The 17188-nt window shown below is 54.1% G+C and overlaps 1 protein-coding gene across 12 annotated transcripts in view; it reads right to left on the bottom strand.

The window, feature by feature from the left end:
• The window catches only part of LOC138742753 (TRAF2 and NCK-interacting protein kinase-like), a 111134-nt gene that overhangs the window by 46922 nt on the left and 47024 nt on the right, over positions 1 to 17188 (bottom strand). For 6 of the 12 annotated variants that reach the window (XM_069897588.1, XM_069897597.1, XM_069897586.1 and 3 more), the window contains 8 exons: positions 14735 to 14813; positions 13916 to 14091; positions 13392 to 13458; positions 12243 to 12447; positions 8768 to 8884; positions 6865 to 6951; positions 5156 to 5344; positions 2635 to 2943 (listed from right to left, as the gene is read on the bottom strand). In XM_069897588.1, the coding sequence (XP_069753689.1) occupies positions 2635 to 2943; positions 5156 to 5344; positions 6865 to 6951; positions 8768 to 8884; positions 12243 to 12447; positions 13392 to 13458; positions 13916 to 14091; positions 14735 to 14813 (1229 nt within the window). The remainder of the gene's footprint in view (positions 1 to 2634; positions 2944 to 5155; positions 5345 to 6864; positions 6952 to 8767; positions 8885 to 12242; positions 12448 to 13391; positions 13459 to 13915; positions 14092 to 14734; positions 14814 to 17188) is intronic. The other 6 variants (XM_069897591.1, XM_069897589.1, XM_069897594.1 and 3 more) reach the window with 3 other exon arrangements.

Below are 17188 nucleotides of genomic sequence, written 5' to 3'. Positions count from 1 at the left end.
AGCCACCCAGGAGTTCACCTTCTCCAATCCAGGCAACCTGGTAGAGGTCTTCTGCACCCCCCTCACCCTTCCTGGAACAGACACCAGAACTTCCCCCAATAGCCGGAACGTTTAGACCATAGCTGCAAGGTGACTTCCCGACTTTGATACTCAGTGCCCTGACTTTTGAAGGCAAGCAGGTCATGAGCTTTTGTTACCACCCTCTCTACTTGTGTGGCCTCTTCCTTGGAACTATAGACCTGCACCTCAGCTGCCCTCTGTACATCAGTGCCCTGAGAGCCCTGCCATTTACTGAAAGCCTCTCCCAAACAGCTTCTGCTGTTGGTTCTGGGAGGAAGCAAAGGTAGGGATCAAAACCAAACTGGTGGGCAACACTGTCTACTGATCTTCAGGAGGTATATTTCCGCTGAATACATCCATGATGTGACCCAACTCCACCCTGCTGGTCTCCTATGGGAGCTTGCTGCCACAGGCCGCACTAGTGTACATAACCCCTTTCCAAATTAGCATCCATAAACTGAATGAAGTTCGAACTTTTCTCTTTGGATAGCAGGTTCCCTTGGCTTAATTTAAGAGCCTCGTTCCTCGAAAGATCGGATGGCAAGGGGAGGTGTGCACTCCTCGTAGTCTTGGTTAGAATCCAGTTGGGAATACAAATACACGGAAGGTGCATTTACCCGTGGCCGTCAGTCCATACTGAGAGGGATCTCTGCAGAACAGAGGTACGAGGGGCGGGGTTGGGGGGGCCGTGCTGAGATTGATCCTGGAGGACTAGAACAAGTTCCGTGGGGATCGGGGGTCAAGGAAGATCAAGGCAAGGACAGTTGCTGAGTTGGCATCGGTCTTGTGGTTCCATGCTGATCTCTGATCCCACACCCATGGGTCAATGGGTTAAGTCTGAAGCTATTGCCCATGGTGTGTTGGTGGGGGGCATGAACCATGGGGTGTTTGGGGGGTGGGAGAATGAAGAGAGGCATGCCATGCAAGTAGGTTTGTGTGGCAGGTCAGAGGGCTGCAGGACTCAAGGACGGATATCTACTTCTCTGCCATCTCCATACCTCCCAGCCCATGAGTTCACATGGTATAGGAGCGAGGTGGGCTTGATGCCCAGGGAACAGCTACAGAGGCAGCCCCCTCCTCACAGAAGGACCAGACCTGCAGTGAGGAGGGGTAGATCTATCTCTCACCAAACAAGGGGAGAGGAGGAAAGAGGGGAGGGAGGGGGGGTGTGAGTGAGAGAGAGAGAGAGAGAGAAAGGGGGGGAGGGAGAGGGGAGAGAGAAGGGGAGAGAGAGAGGGGGGAGAGGGAGAGAGAGAGGGAGAGAGGTGGGAGAGAGAGAGGTGGAAGAGAGGGGGGAGAGAGAGAGGGGAGAGACGAGGAAAGTGGAGGAGAAGGGAGCAAGGGGAAAGGGAGGGAGGGCGGGGAGGTGTAGGAGGGCGGGTGGAGTAGGGGAGGACGGGGTGATGTAGGGGAGGGCAGGGAGGGCGAGGAGGTGTAGGGGAGGGCGGGAAGGTGTAGGGGAGGGCGGGAAGGTGTAGGGGAGGCCGGGGAGGGTGGGGAGGTGTAGGGGAGGGTGGGGAGGTGTAGGGGAGGGTGGGGAGGTGTAGGGGAGGGTGGGAGGTGTAGGGGAGGGTGAGGAAGGGAGAGAGATAGTGAGAGGGAGATGGAGAGAGAAGAGAGAAGGAAGGTGAGAGACTGCAATTGTTATGCGTGCGAGTTCTTTGGAGAGCAGGTCTGTGAGATATTCTGGGCACAGTAACCCAGCAACTGTGCAGAGGAAGTCGACAGGAGAGGTTGCCCCTCAACAGGGTGACCCTGATGGACAGGAGCACGGTGCTGGGGCCATGGGCCAGGGACCGGCAGTGACCATGGGCCAGGGATGCTGGACCTACTGGAAGTGGGGGTGGTGGGCTGGTGGTTGTTCCTCTGCCGGTGCCGAGGGCTCTGTCGAGAACTGGTGTATGAGTGGGATCGCCCTCTGAACTGCAGCTCATCCTGCTGCATCCACCTGAAAGCACACTCGGGGTGGGACAGGGAAAGGCCGGCATCCTGGTCAATGCCACGGTCCAGACTGCCTTCTGAGCTGTACCAGGACTCTGGGGACTGGGACAGGCTGAAGGGAGGGTCAGACACAGGAGGTGTTGGCCCTTGGCGAATGGGAATAGGCAAGCTGCAGGGAACATTGAGTGTGGACTTGAAGCCTTGGTCAGGTGGGGAAGGGAGGTCGTTGAGGTCAGGTGAGCTGACAGCGAGGGACCGGCTGTATGGGGCAGGATGATGGTCGGTGGAGAGAGCAAAGTTAGCGTCACTGGGCCTCAGATCGTGGATGGAACTGGGGCATGATCTGGAGAGAAAGCCCTTGAGCTGGCAGTGGGGAGAGGGAGGCGAGAGCGAGCCCATCTCCTCCTGCGATGACCATCCATCACTGGGAGCGGGTACCCCCCGCTCAGTGACCACCTTGATGGTGGGGATCCTGAGCCGCTTCTCCACCACCCCACCGGGCTTCATCGTGAAGTCGTAGTCGAGGTGACCCTTGCATCTGATGCCTGGCTTCCTCTTCCTAACCACCCCTCCATAATGCATCGGTAAGATGTATTCATCTAGCCGCCTGAGATTTTCACTGGAGCTGTTTACATTCGTTTTCACCATTCCATTGAGTCCAAAGCTGAACGCAAATGCCGGTGACCCCCTGCGTTTGTCTGGCGCCCGCTTCCGTGGCTTTGGCAGCTTGCTCCAGCCTTTCTGTGTGGCTCGCGGCTTGTCAGAAGGGCGTGGGGTGGCTCGAGCTTGGCTGGGCTCAGAAGGCACCAAACGGGGAGGTGCGACGTACTGGCCAGGGTGAGGCACGGCCCTGGCAATCTCATGGCATGAGGTTGAGCGGGCGTTCAGCGGCTCCGGCATGCTTATGCGCTGTGGAGAATTACTGTGTGATCGCTTCTGAACCTGGATCAGGAGGAAAGGAGCACTCATTTACCATGGCCCACAAAACCAGCAGCCGCGGACGGCCGTGGGCAAATGCAAGATGGAACCATATCCAGCACACACTCAGGCCCTGTGGCCCACCTAGTCAGTGCCTAACCACCTGGTCCCATTGACTAGTCCCCGGACCATTCCCCTCCCATCCACATACTTACCCAAAGATTTCTCAATAAAGTTCTGCATTAGAAAGGGAATCAATAGTTAAATCTACACAGTAACAGGCCCTTCTGGCCCATGAGCCCGTGCCTCCCAATTAACCTACAAACCCCCTACATTTTGAACGGTGGGACGAAAGCAGAGCGCCCGGAGGATACCCACATAGACACGGGGAGAACGTACAAACTCCTTAGACAGCGGGGGATTCGAACCTGGGTCGCTGGCACTGTAATAGCATTATGAAGAGAAGGCAGGAGAATGGGGTCAAAATGATAAATCAGCCATCGATGGGCCGAATGGTATAATTTCACCGCGACATCTTATAGCATCGTAGCCCACCAGGCGTTTTTTCACTAAATATGCATATAACCATATAATAATGACAGCACAGAAACAGGCCAAATTGGCCCTTCTAGTCCATGCTGAACACTTTCTCCCACCTAACCCCACTGACCTACACTCAACCCGTTAACCCTCCATTCCTTTCCCGTCCGTATATGTATCCAACTTCTCCTTAAATGCTAATATCGAGCCTGCCTCCGCCGCTTCATCTGGAAGCTCGTTAAACACACCCACCACTCTCTGAATAAAGAAGTCCCCCTTCATGCTTCCTTTAAACTTTTTCCCCAACTCTCAACTCGTGTCCTCTTGTTTGTATCTCCCCCTTCCTTAAAGGAAAAAGCCTCTCCACATCCACTCTGTGTATACCCCTAATAATCTTAAACATCTTAATCAAATCCCCTCTTAACCTTCTAGGTGCCAAAGAATAAAGACCAAACTTATTTAACCTTTCCCGATAACTCAGACTCAGTAACCCTGGCAACATTCTAGCAAATCATCTCTGAACTCTCTCCAATTTGTTGATATCTTTCCTATACTTTGGTGACCAAAGCTGTACACAGTACTCCAAGTTTGGCCACACCAATGCCCTGTACAATTTTAACATAACATCCCAGCTCTTGGACTCAATGCTCTGATTTATAAAGGCCAACATGCCATAAGCTTTCTTCACCACCCTATCCTCATGTCACTTCCCCTTCAGGGAACGATGTACCATTATTCCTAGATGGTGGATGCGTTTCCTTCTACACTCACCTCCCAGTATGGGTTGGAGCCTCCCAATGCCGAGCGTAACTTCCACACACCTGGTTGGTCTAACGGTTCTGGTCAGGGCATCACATACTCCTGCAATTCGGTGAATGGGCACTTTGCCAATTCCTTCCCCCAAGGGATGGTGGCTGGGGCAGTTAGCCGTGGCCAACCCACCCCCATCCCAATCATATCATCAGGAGCACACAGACTGGCAGAGGCTCCAGCGGAGGGACTCATTCATGGCCCAGGAAATTCCAGCTGGTGTGAACACTGTCTCTAGGCCCGGTACCTGACATAGCACAGCCCAACGTGGCCAATGGGGTCAGCATGGACATGGAGGGACAAAGGGCCTGTTTCCATGCAATGTAACTCCTCCCATCAGTAGTAGAGGGGAGAGAAGAAAGGGAGAGAGGGAAATGAGAGAGAAAGAGAAAGAAAATGAAAATAAAGGGAGAGAGAAAGAAGATAGACAGGGAAAGGAGAGAGGGGTCAAAAAGAGAGAAAGAAAGAGAGGGGAGAAAGTTGAAAGAGGGAGAAAGGGAGAGGGGAAAGGAGAGAAATGGAAAAGAAAGAAGGGGTAATTGGAGAGAGAGAGGGCGTAGCGGAGAGGGATAGAGCAAGCAGAGAAAAGTGGTAAAGAGGTGGAGGGAGGGAGGAGGAGAGGGGTGAGAGGATGAGGAAGCAGTGGAAAACGTAGGTAGAAGGGAGGGAAGAGAGAACATGGGCATGAGGTGACCACCAGGGCCATCCTGAGGGGCTTCAGAACTGGTCTTGTGAGGACATGGCTTCAGGACACACAGAGGGTGCTGGATGGTTACCATCAGACCATCATCACATGGAGTTGATGCCCAGGACCAGCCAGGTGACGCCAGACCCCACCAGGTCCCCAGAGGCAGACCCAGGGCCTCAGACTCTCCACAGTGCATACCTCCTTGGCCCAGGCCGGCTTCTCGTTGACGCTGAGGCTGTCCTTGTAGTGGTAGAGCGCCTTCTTCTCCCCGGTCCGAGAGTCTACCTGCTGCTGCTGCAGGGACACCAGGTAGGCGCGTTCCTGCTGCAGCTGTCTCTGCAGGCGCTCTGCCTGCCGCTGCTCCTCTAGCTGCTTCCGCTTGTACTCCTGGACAGAGACAGGACAAGGCATCACCCCTCCAGCCAACGGCTACTCCACGACTGGGGAAGTACCCCGGAGTGACGGCACTCACTGCCTCTCCCACCCAAAACCCCTGAACTCCCAGCAGCAGGATTCAGATTCAGGGCATTCTGTGCAGATTTTCTTTCAGTCAGAGAGAAGGCATGAGAACCCATTGATTGGTAAATGGGGTCTGAAAAAGGGGTTCTCATAGAAGGAACTTTTGATGGTTCAGACACAGAGTGAAGCTCCCTCCTCACCGTCCCATCACACACTCTCGGGGTCAGACACAGAGTGAAGCTCCCTCCACACCATCCCATCGCACACTCCCGGGGTCAGACACAGAGTGAAGCTCCCTCCGCACCGTCCCATCACACACTCTCGGGGTCAGACACAGAGTGAAGCTCCCTCCACACCATCCCATCGCACACTCCCGGGGTCAGACACAGAGTGAAGCTCCCTCCGCACCGTCCCATCACACACTCTCGGGGTCAGACACAGAGTGAAGCTCCCTCCACACCATCCCATCGCACACTCCCGGGGTCAGACACAGAGTGAAGCTCCCTCCGCACCGTCCCATCACACATTCGTGGGGTCAGACTCTGAGTGAATCTCCCTCCACAACGTCCCATCACACACTCCCGGGGTCAGACACAGAGTGAAGCTCCCTCCGCACCGTCCCATCACACACTCTCGGGGTCAGACACAGAGTGAAGCTCCCTCCGCACCATCCCATCGCACACTCCTGGGGTCAGACACAGAGTGAAGCTCCCTCCGCACCGTCCCATCACACATTCGTGGGGTCAGACTCTGAGTGAATCTCCCTCCACAACGTCCCATCACACACTCCCGGAGTCAGACACAGAGTGAAGCTCCCTCCACACCATTCCATCGCACTCTCCCAGGGTCAGACACAGAGTGAAGCTCCCTCCGCACCGTCCCATCACACACTCTTGGGGTCAGACACCGAGTGAATCTCCCTCCACACTATCCTATCACACACTCTCAGGGTCAGACTCTGCGTATGAAAAAGAATGAAAAGTGGGAGATGGAATCACCTTCAATATTTCTGGTCTAAAAGACTAAAACCAGCAACGCAAAATGTGGGAAAAGGGAGTGACCTTCTCAAAGCTTCAAAAGTAAGTCAATGGGGTCAGGTAACCGAGTGAGTTCCCGTAAACACAAAACACAAATTGTACATAAACACAGGCACAGGTTAGCACTGGGAACAGTGGGCAGGAGAGATGAGAGGGGGAGGGTGAGGACGCGAGGGATGGAAGAAGGGAAGCAATGAAAGGGACTTGAAGGAGGGAGGGAAGGGAGAAGGGGAAGGGAAGAGGGATCAAAGAGGAGGGGAGGCGTGAAGGGTAGAAATGACAGAGGGAAGTGAGGAGGGGCAGGGATGGGGAGGGGCTTAGGGTGTAGGACAAGGGGAGAAGAGGGGAAGAAGTGGGGAGAGAGCTGGGGAGGGGAAATGAGGGAGGGGAGTGAGGCCAAGCTGCATTTACCAGTAGAAGTGCTTGCTCCTGCAGTAGCTGGTGCTGCAAGATCTCTAACTGCCTCTGTTCCTCCTCTAACTGCCGTCTTATGTACTCCTGCAGGCATCGGAGGAGAGAGCGAGAGAAAGCGAGCGAGAGATACAAAGAGAAAACAGGAATGGTTCAGAAACAACAGAGCCAAGGGCAGGGAGCACCAAGGATTGAGACACTCTACCGTAAATCCCACTCCACCCAACCCAGTTGATCCCTCGCCAGGTGAACCTGGTCAAACTTCAACATCACCCCCTCAGCCCAGCACTGCCAAACTTGGCCTCCTGCAAAATGGAGGAACAACGCTTCGTTTTCTATCTCAGCACAATCTCTCCAACCAGGTGGCGTAGACCGACCTCCAATTTCTGTTAACTCCTTCCCCCAGTCCCTCTCTATCCCTCTCCCTCTGACTCCTTTCCACCAGATCCCCACCCCCTTCCCGTTCCTCTCCTATTGGAGCCCATCCTTCTTAACCCTCTGTCCCCTCTCCCTATCACTTCTCACCTTCCCTCTCACCTGTTTTCACCTCTTACCTGTCAGCTTGTGCTCCACCCTCCCTTCTTCCTTTTATTCAGACACCTGCCTTTTTTTGTGATTCCTGATGAAGGGCTTAGGCCCATCAGTTTCCCCTTTACTTCCTATTGAGGCTGTGTGACCTGCTGGTTTCTCCAGCACACTGTGCTCCATTCCGCTCACCCTACAGGTACATCGACCTGCTCTCCTCTGACCACGACTTCATCCTGAGAGATGATCTGTCAGGAAGGGGAACCTCTAATCCTTTGGCCAATCATCTCAAAGATCGTAAGATTGGCACAGGGCAGAAATGATCCCACTAGTTCTTCTCCCCAGTAAAATTCGCATCCTCTACTGAAGAGAAACACAAAAGTCTGCAGACGCTGTGATTGTAGTAAAAACACAAAAATGCTGGAGGAGCCCAGCAGGTCTCGCAACGTCCATGGTGAGGGTTGGGGGGGGCGGGGGGAGTAAAGATACATCACCGACATTTCGGGGCTGAGCCCTTCCTACAGGCACTGCAAGACATACTGAGTTCCTCCAGCATTTCTGTGTTTTTAAATCACATCTCTACTGAACAAGATCACATTCTGAAACAGTGAACGCCAGTGAACTACATATCCCAGAATTACCTGCACAAGAATGGAGCACTGACGTGGGGCTGCTCAAATTTATAAATGTAGACACTCAGCATGGTAACAGGCCCTTCCGGCCCCTGAGCCCAAATACCCCAATTAACCTACAAGCCCACAAGTGAGAGGTTATTGTCAATTCACTGCAGCCACACAGGTAGGCAGGGTGCACCGACTACAATCGTCAAAATTTCAATTATTGCAAAGAGTGAAGACAAAGAAAGGGATAATAAATATAAAGAGGGGAAGATAGATAAATATTCACAGCTGCAGTTAGTGCAAGAAAAATAGCGATGTCTCAGTGGTGCAGGTAAACCCTGAGGCAGTCCCAGAGTAGGTTATGGTGAGGGTTATGGAGTTGGGAAGGCTGATAGCTGTTGGATAAAAAAATGTTCTGGAACACAGAGGTGCTGGTCTTCAGGCTTCTGTACCTTCTGCCCGAAGGGAGCAGTGAGAAGATACTGTGACTAAGGTGATGGGGGCCCTTTACGATGTTGACTGCCTTCTTGAGGCAACACCTCCTGTTGATGTCTTCAATGGACAGGAGGTGGGTGCCCGTGATGGACTTAGCTGAGTTTGCCACATTCTACAGGCTCCTGCATTCCTGGGCACTCGAGTCTCCAAACCAGGCTGAGATGGAACCAGTCAGTGTACTTTATAAAATGCTGGACAGAGCAGCGGATGGGGAGATGGAGGTAACCAGACCAAGCAGGGCATCAGCCCCTGCACTCACTCACCTGCTCCCTCTCTGCCTTGCGCCTCTCCTCTTCTCGCTGCTGTCTCTCCATCTCCTCAAAGCGTCGTCTCTGCTCCCGTTCCTGCTGCTTCCGAAACTCTCGCTCTCTCCGTTGTTGCTGGGACAATGAGCACACTATCAAGAAAGCAGCACTTCACCTGTGAATCTTCAAGCGGTCATCTACTGCATCCAGTGCTCCCGCTGTGCCCTCCTCTACCTCGGGGAGACTGGACGCAGACTGGAAGGTCACTTCACTGAGGACCTTTGCTCTTTCCACTGTAACAGCAGGGAACTCCCAGTGGCTGACCATTTTTATTCCCCTGCCACACTGGCATGTCTGTCCCTGCACTGCCAAACTGAGGCTACCCACAAATTGGAGGAACAGCACCTTGGATTCCATTTGGGTTCTCTCCACCCCGACATCATCAATAACAATTTCTCCAATTTCCATCACCATCCTCCCTCAGTATCTCTCTTTCCCTCATCCCTCTGTCTTGTTTCCTCCACCTCTCCACCCCTGCCCTTTCTTTGATCAGACCTTTCTTACCCCTCTGCACTCTCCTCCTATCACTTCTCATCTTCTCTTCTACCTCCCACGTGTACACACCTTTTACATCTATTAGCTTACATTCCTCCCATTCCCCCCACCCCCACCCTAGCATTTACCTGATTTTCAACCCTCCTGATGAAGGGGTCAGGCCTGAAATATCAGGCTTTTATTTCCCATTAAAGCTGTGTGACCTGCTGAGATTCTCCAGCACATTCTGTGCTGCTCATCCTTCCCCACAGCCCCTCAACCAAAAACAACTTGTGCATTCATTGAGCGCGTTTAATATGGGGGAATGGCCAATCATGTAAAAAGGCACTGTCTTCAAGGAAACTCTTGGAGAAGGAGAGGGAGTTGGTTCAGGGAGGTAGTTCCTGAGACTGGGCCCCATGCAGGTGAAGGTATTTCTGGCTGTGATGGAATGGTGGGAAGGCCAAGAGACCAGGACTGGAAGTTTTGGATAGATTTCAGCTGGTTCCTGGATGGAGAATGCTGCCGAACCATGGATTGGACGGGTATGGAAGGATATGGGTCAAATGCAGGCTGTTGGGACTAGAGTGGATTGGACATTTTGGTTGGCACGGGCACATTGGGCCAAAGGGCCTATTTTCATGCTCTGCGTCTCTATGACCAGCTGGGCTACCTGGAAAAGGCACTCTCACTGTATTCAGGGCAGAGGACCATCAACTTAAATGTGACTGGACCCTGAGACACCAGCAAACAAATGAGGTAAGAATTTTTGTGAAAACGGCAAGTTGGTGTAACCTGCTGTGGTTTGAGAGTTGGTGGAAGAGGACAGAACAGGATCATCCACATGGCAACCAGCCACTTGGTTCCATAGGAGAACGCACCAAAATAGTGAGAGCCAGGAGTAGGGGTGCTGGTCATCAAGCTAGCACAGGATTGATGGGCTGAACTGCCTCCTGGCCTTGAGGTAGATCCCATGAATAGAAAGAATGAAAACAAAATTTGATTTTAGTTAGAATGCAAGTATGGTTGAGGAACAAGATGAAGGGCAGGGGATTGTGGGAAATGGAACTGAGGTCGAGGGAAAATGGGAGCCAACACTGTCCCAGGGGATGAAGGATGAAGAGGATGAATAGCCTCCTCCTCCCATTCCTGAAGGGGAGCTAGTGCCCCTCCCCCTCACCCGATCTCCGGAGATCCCACCGCCCAGCATGATGCCATGCAGAAAACATGGCAGCTGAATTGGGTACAGGAAGATCCCACGGGGCAACACGACAACCACCAGACAAGTTGCCATGTGACGGTGCTTGAGGGTGCAACAGTGGCGCATCAGGTGTGGTTGCCGTCTCACAGCTCCAGTAACCCGGTTTTGATGCTGACCTCGGGCGCTGCCCCATGTGGTGTTTGCATGTTCTCCCAGTGGGTTTCCCCCAGGCGCTCCCACACAAGAACATCAGATACAGGAACAGGAGTCGGCCCATCGTGTCTGATCTGTCATACTGTGACATTACGGCTGATCTGGCCATGGGCCCAGCTCCACCGACCTGCCTGTTCCCTACAACCCTCCATTCTGTGTCCTAAATATATTTAGTGAGGCAGCCTCCACTGCTTCCTCGGGCAGACTCCACACATTCACTTCTCTCTGGGAGAAGCAGATCCTCAGCTCTATCTTACATCTACCCCCTGAACCTTGAGGCTGTGTCCATGAGAAGTGGTCTCATTTGTCAGTGGAAACAACCTCCCTGCAGCTATCAATTTATTCCTTTCTTGATGTTCTCTGCATCAATAAGACACCACTGCTGTCCTATAAACTGCCCCAAAGTGTGGGTGAGGGGTCAAATCTGGATAAGGAGTACGGGATGGGGGGGTGGGGGTGGGGGCGGAGAAACGATTCAGACTTCAGATTGTACGTGAGGTTCCATTGGCTGAAGGATGTCCTTCCACACCACAAGGAGCGGCAAGTATCTGAGAAGGCAGATTCACAGACATCTGGACGACAACTCCGAGTGTGAACAAATTAAGAAGCAGCCCTGTCACGCAGACAGCCACCCACCCGACGGACGCTAGGAGAACACCGTGGGCAGTCCTGGTTGCCCAGCTCCAGGAAGAACAGTGAATTAGAAAGGGCACAGAGGAGATGCACCAGGATGTTGTCGGCCGGTACAGGGTGGGGGGTGGGTTGTGGGGAGTTGACTTATATGGAAAGGTTGGATAGGCTGGGTGACCCAGATAGCGAAACACTATTACAGCACCAGTAACCTGGGCTTGAATCCGCTGCTGTCTGTCAGCAGTTTGTACATTCCCCCCACCCCCACCCCCACCCCACCACCCTGTGACCTGCATGGGTTTTCCCCAGGGGCTCCAGTTTCCTCCCACCCTAAAACGTATCGGGGTTGTAAGTTAACTGTGCACATGTATCGAGAAGGTTGGTCATTTAAAAATTTCTTCTTGACAGTTCAGGAGGGTGGGGGCTGATCTGATGGAGGTTTATAAAATCACAGTCATAGATAAATGAAAAGTTCGGGCTATTAGCCAGTGTAGATGATCCCAGAACTAGGGAGCATAGATTTAAGGTGAGGGGGAGAGATTCAAGAGGGAGCTGACGAGCAACGTTTTCACTCGGGGAGGGGGGGAGGGAGCTGATGAGCAACTTTTTCACTGGGGGGGAGAGGGTCCATGTCTGGAACGAGCTGCCAGAGGGAAGTGCGGAACTTGGGACAATGAACACCTTCCAGAGATATGGATAGATTAATGGATGACAAGAGTCTCGAAGGACGTAGACAAGATGCAGGCAACAAGACTGGCCTCGAATGCCAAGCTGGTCAGAAAGGCCGAAGGGCCTTTTCATAGTATCTAAAGCTATGATTGTACCTTGCTGCAGCCCAGGGGCAGAATGGCCAATGTGAGGAGCGGCCGGGGTTCCCCCAGGTCCTGCTGCCTGCCTTCTCCCTCTGCCCCTCACCTCCTCCAGTCTCCGCCGCTGCTCCCTCTGCTCCTCGATGCGTTTCTGCCGCTCGGCCAGCAGTTGCCGCTTGTGCTCCTCGTTCTCCCGCTGCTGCTCCTGCTGCTGCTGTCGGCGCAGGGCCTCCGACCGCTCCTTGTTGGCCAGCTGCAGGCGCAGGAAGTCTCTCCGGAGGGTCGACTCACCGGGCAAGTTCACGATGGAGCTGGCAAAGCATGGGAATGCAGGGGTTAAACCACCCGCCACATCCTTCTCTGGCCCAACGAGATACACGGGGCCATGCAGCAGGCCTTGGGACCAACTCCTCCATGCTGGCCCACCTCCTCCCTCCATCCACATCCCTCTCTCCTTACCTTTCCATGTGCCTGTCAAAATATCTCCTACACTTTCATTGTTCATGCCCTGACCACCTCCATGTTCCATAGCTGCTGAAGCTTTGTTAGAACTACAGAACACTACAACTCAGAATCAGGCTCTTCGACCCTACTTGTCTGAGCCAAACTATTATTTTGCCAAGTCCCACTGATCTGCACCACACCATGCACATCTATGTACCTATCCAATCTTCGGTTAAATGTCAAAATCAACTGGCAGCTCATTCCACAACATCTCTGCTGGCCCCACTTGCCAATGTTTGACCCATCTTCCTCTGTGCCTTTCCTATCTATGGACCTGGCCAAATGTCTTTTAATCACTGTTCCCACCTCCACCACTTCCACTGACAGCTCATTCCATAAACCCACTGCCCTCCATGTAAAGATGGTGATACATAACTAATGTTTCGGGCTTGAGCCCTTCAACAAAAGCCTCAAGCTCGAAACGTTGGTTATGTATCTACATAAAGGACACTGTTTGACTGGCTGAGTTTCTCCAGCTTTGCATTTTTACAGTCAAGTTAACATCCAGATGAATCCTTTCCATGTCCTTTCTGGGTGCATCTGTTTGTAACTTTGGTTTTAAGATTGGGTGGTTGCTGGCAGACCACCATCAGCTCCCACCTCCCTGCCCACCAATGTTCTCCATGCCTTTGGCTCCCTGCCCTTCTCACTGCCCCATTGGCCCCCACTCCCCTGGCTCCCTAGTTCACCCACCAGGTCCTTCTGCTCCCGAGCTCCCCCCCCCGCCTCCCTCCTGCCCAAGATCCTTTACCTTGGTTCTCCAACATCTCCATCATCCTCCTCTTCCTCGCTGCCACTGTACTCGTACTCTGTCTCATCTGAGGAGTCAGGAAGGTCAAGGTTATTGTGGCCAGTCCCAGAGGTCAGGGTTCATGCAGTTGGGCCCAGAGGTCAAGGTTCACGTGGTTGGCCCCAGAGGTCACAGTTCACGCGGCTGGCACCAAGAGGTCAATGTTATTGTGTCCGGATCTGGGAGGTTGAGGTTATCATGGCTGGACCCAGAGGGAGGTGAAAGGCAATGGGGTGGAGATGAGGGACTAGAGATGTGGGGTTGAGGGGGAAGGACGTGGGATGAGGGGGAGAGAGACGTGGGATGAGGGGTCTTGTAGTGAGCGAGGGAGGTGGAGGCAGTCCAGGCAGAGTGCCCGGGTGCATTGGGATCATAAAAGAGATGCGGATGGTCTGGGTCAAGGGGGATTGAGGGTTTGGAGATGGGGCTGATGAGGGGGAATGTGGGTTTGGAGCCAGGGCAGGGTTCTTGGTTGCAGCCCCCACCTTTCTCGCCCCTCCGTTTCTTCGTCCTGTCGATGTGGTCCTTCAGCTGGATGCGGACCTGCCTCTCGTTGGCCTGGTCTCGGATGAAGGGATGTTTCAGCAGCTGGTCCGTGGCAGGCCTCTGGCTGTGGTTCTTCACCAGGCACCCCTCGATGAATGAGACAAACTTCTTCGACCTGGGTACACGGGGACGGGGGGGGGGTGGGGTTGGGAGAGACCAAGGTGGAGGTGGGATATCCTGTCACCAGCCCATGACTCTCCACCACTGCCCCCTCCCCTTACCAGCGACCATCCAGAAACTCAGCCCCCACTGGATCACCATCAACTAATCCCAGGATTATTCTGCAACAGGCTCCTCAGGCCTTCTCATCTGTGACAGCGCTACTGCTCTACCCTCTCTATCACCCCTCCTCCATACCCTTCCTCCTTCTGCCCATCCAGTGCTCACCCAGCTCCCTGTTAACCGTCCCCCCAACCCACAGGATAACTTCCACACAAAGTGAAGGGAAGACCCATCCAGATACTCCACATCTCATCATTTACCCTCCTCTAATCTTCACCCTGCAGTTCTGATGTGTCAGTCAGACACAACATCCCCTTTGCAAATCCACGCTGTTCCTACAACCATTGTTTAAATGCCATTACCCCTTCCCCAGTCATGGGCACCGATGCCAGTCCACCTGGGCTGCAGACCCCTGAGTTGTGTGGTTTACATTCACAGCTCTCCAATCTCTACCTTTACTGCAGAACTGTTGGGATGCTGAGTTTTGGCAAGGTCTATCTTCACCCATCCCTGGCACCACTGCCGGTGGTACTCACCACTTCTTGGACTTCAATCGCGGAGGTGGGTTCCTCGGGATGAGGAAGAGAGCCCTCATCGGATGCATGTCACACAGAGCTGTGGGAGAATGAGTATGGGAAAGATAGGGGGTGGGAGAGAAGGGGAGAAGGGGGAAGGGGAGAAGGGGGAAGGGGAGAAGGGGGAAGGGGAGAAGGGGGAAGGGGAGAAGGGGGAAGGGGGAAGGGGAGAAGGGGGGAAGAAGGGGGGAGAAAAGGGGAGAGAAAGAAGGGGAAGATGGCAGGAGGAGGGAAGAGAGGGTGGGAGGGGAGAGAGGGCGGAGGGGAGAGAGGGCGGAGGGGAGAGAGGGCGGAGGGGAGAGAGGGCGGAGGGGAGAGAGGGCGGAGGGGAGAGAGGGCGGAGGGGAGAGAGGGCGGAGGGGAGAGAGGGCGGAGGGGAGAGAGGGCGGAGGGGAGAGAGGGCGGAGGGGAGAGAGGGCGGAGGGGAGAGAGGGCGGAGGGGAGAGAGGGCGGAGGGGAGCGAGGGCGGAGGGGAGCGAGGGCGGAGGGGAGCGAGGGCGGAGGGGAGCGAGGGCGGAGGGGAGCGAGGGCGGAGGGGAGCGAGGGCGGAGGGGAGCGAGGGCGGAGGGGAGCGAGGGCGGAGGGGAGCGAGGGCGGAGGGGAGCGAGGGCGGAGGGGAGCGAGGGCGGAGGGGAGAGAGGGCGGAGGGGAGAGAGGGCGGAGGGGAGAGAGGGCGGAGGGGAGAGAGGGCGGAGGGGGAGAGAGGACAGGAGGGGGAAAGAGGACGGGAGGGGAGAGAGGACAGGAGGGGGAGAGAGGACAGGAGGGGGAAAGAGGACGGGAGGGGGAAAGAGGACGGGAGGGGGAAAGAGGACAGGAGGGGAGAGAGGACGGGAGGGGAGAGAGGACAGGAGGGGGAGAGAGGACGGGAGGGGGAGAGAGGACGGGAGGGGGAGAGAGGACGGGAGGGGGAGAGAGGACGGGAGGGGGAGAGAGGACGGGAGGGGGAGAGAGGACGGGAGGGGGGGAGAGAGGACGGGAGGGGGGGAGAGAGGACGGGAGGGGGAGAGAGGACGGGAGGGGGAGAGAGGACGGGAGGGGGAGAGAGGACGGGAGGGGGAGAGAGGACGGGAGGGGGAGAGAGGACGGGAGGGGGAGAGAGGACGGGAGGGGAGAGAGGACGGGAGGGGAGAGAGGACGGGAGGGGAGAGAGGACGGGAGAGGTTAGAAAGGGGGGAGAATGGCGTGAAGGAGGGAGATAGAATGAGCGGTAAGATGACAGAGAGGGCAGGAGAGAAGATGAGAGGGAGGGGGAGAGAGGCGAGGGATAAGAAAAAGAGTTGGAGAAAGGGGGAGAGAGAGCAGAAGAGAGAATATAAGTGAGTGGGTAAGAACGAGAGGTACTGGACAATGTTTCAGTATCTGCGCTGGGAATGTGTTACTGTCCACTCTAATGCCACATGAATGGTGTGTCCATCTCTGGGCAATGATTTGGTGAGTGAAGGTATTGGTGATAGTGACAGCAGATTTCCTCCATTTATACCTTAGTTTACATCAGGGAAGTTATTTGGATGCTGTAAAATGGACGGCATGGTTAGTTCTTCTCGATTTCCCTGGTCTTTGGATACAAGTGTAGTAATGCAACCAGACCCTCCGTGATCGTTGGGGATTTCCAAGGGTTAATGACAAGAGGTAGTCAAATAACTAAATCTATGTACAAGTATTTGGAGAGATAGGAGGCCTGATTAGGGATGGTCAACATGGCTTCGTGTGTGGTAAGTCATGTTTAACCAATCATTTTTCAAAGAGGTTACCAGGAAAGTGTTGTCTACGTGGACTTTAGGAAGGCCTTTAACAAGGTCCCATATGGGAGGTTAGTCGGGAAGATTAGTCACTTGTTATTCATGGTGAGGTGGTGAACTGGACTCAACAATGGCTGGATGGGAGAAGATAGAGAGTAGTGATGGATGATTACTTCTCAGACTGGAGGCCTGTGATGAGTGCTGGGCCTCAGGGATCGGTGCTGGGACCATTGTTGTTTGTCATCTATATCAATGATCTATGGATGCAAGAGGATTGGAGTGTTATGGACTGTGCGCAGGTCAGTGAGACCAGGCAGAATAATGGTTCTATGGTTCTCACTGAAACTATAGCAACAACATGCATTCATCCAACTGCTTTTTCACAACATTGCAAGAGGCTTCAGGGAAATGGGATGGAGCTGCAGAGAGAGGTTACAGTGATCCAAAGCATTGTCGACAGAGATTCTGATGAAGCAGCTTCAGGCTGAGGTCCAGGGAGAGAGTCCCAGTTTTAATCCCAATCCCAAATCCTGGCAGCCGAATAGCACCAATGATATTAATGCTGACACAAAGAAATTAGGAGCCATTCAGCCCATTGAGCCTGTCTCACCATTCAACACCATCATGGATGATCATCGACCTCAATCTCGTGTCCCTTTGTCTCTCACCCCTG

This window comes from Narcine bancroftii, chromosome 9 (genome assembly GCF_036971445.1).
Source record: "Narcine bancroftii isolate sNarBan1 chromosome 9, sNarBan1.hap1, whole genome shotgun sequence".
NCBI classification, from domain to species: domain Eukaryota; kingdom Metazoa; phylum Chordata; class Chondrichthyes; order Torpediniformes; family Narcinidae; genus Narcine; species Narcine bancroftii.
Note: the sequence above shows the minus strand (reverse complement) of the source record. Positions and strands in the feature narration are given on the sequence as shown.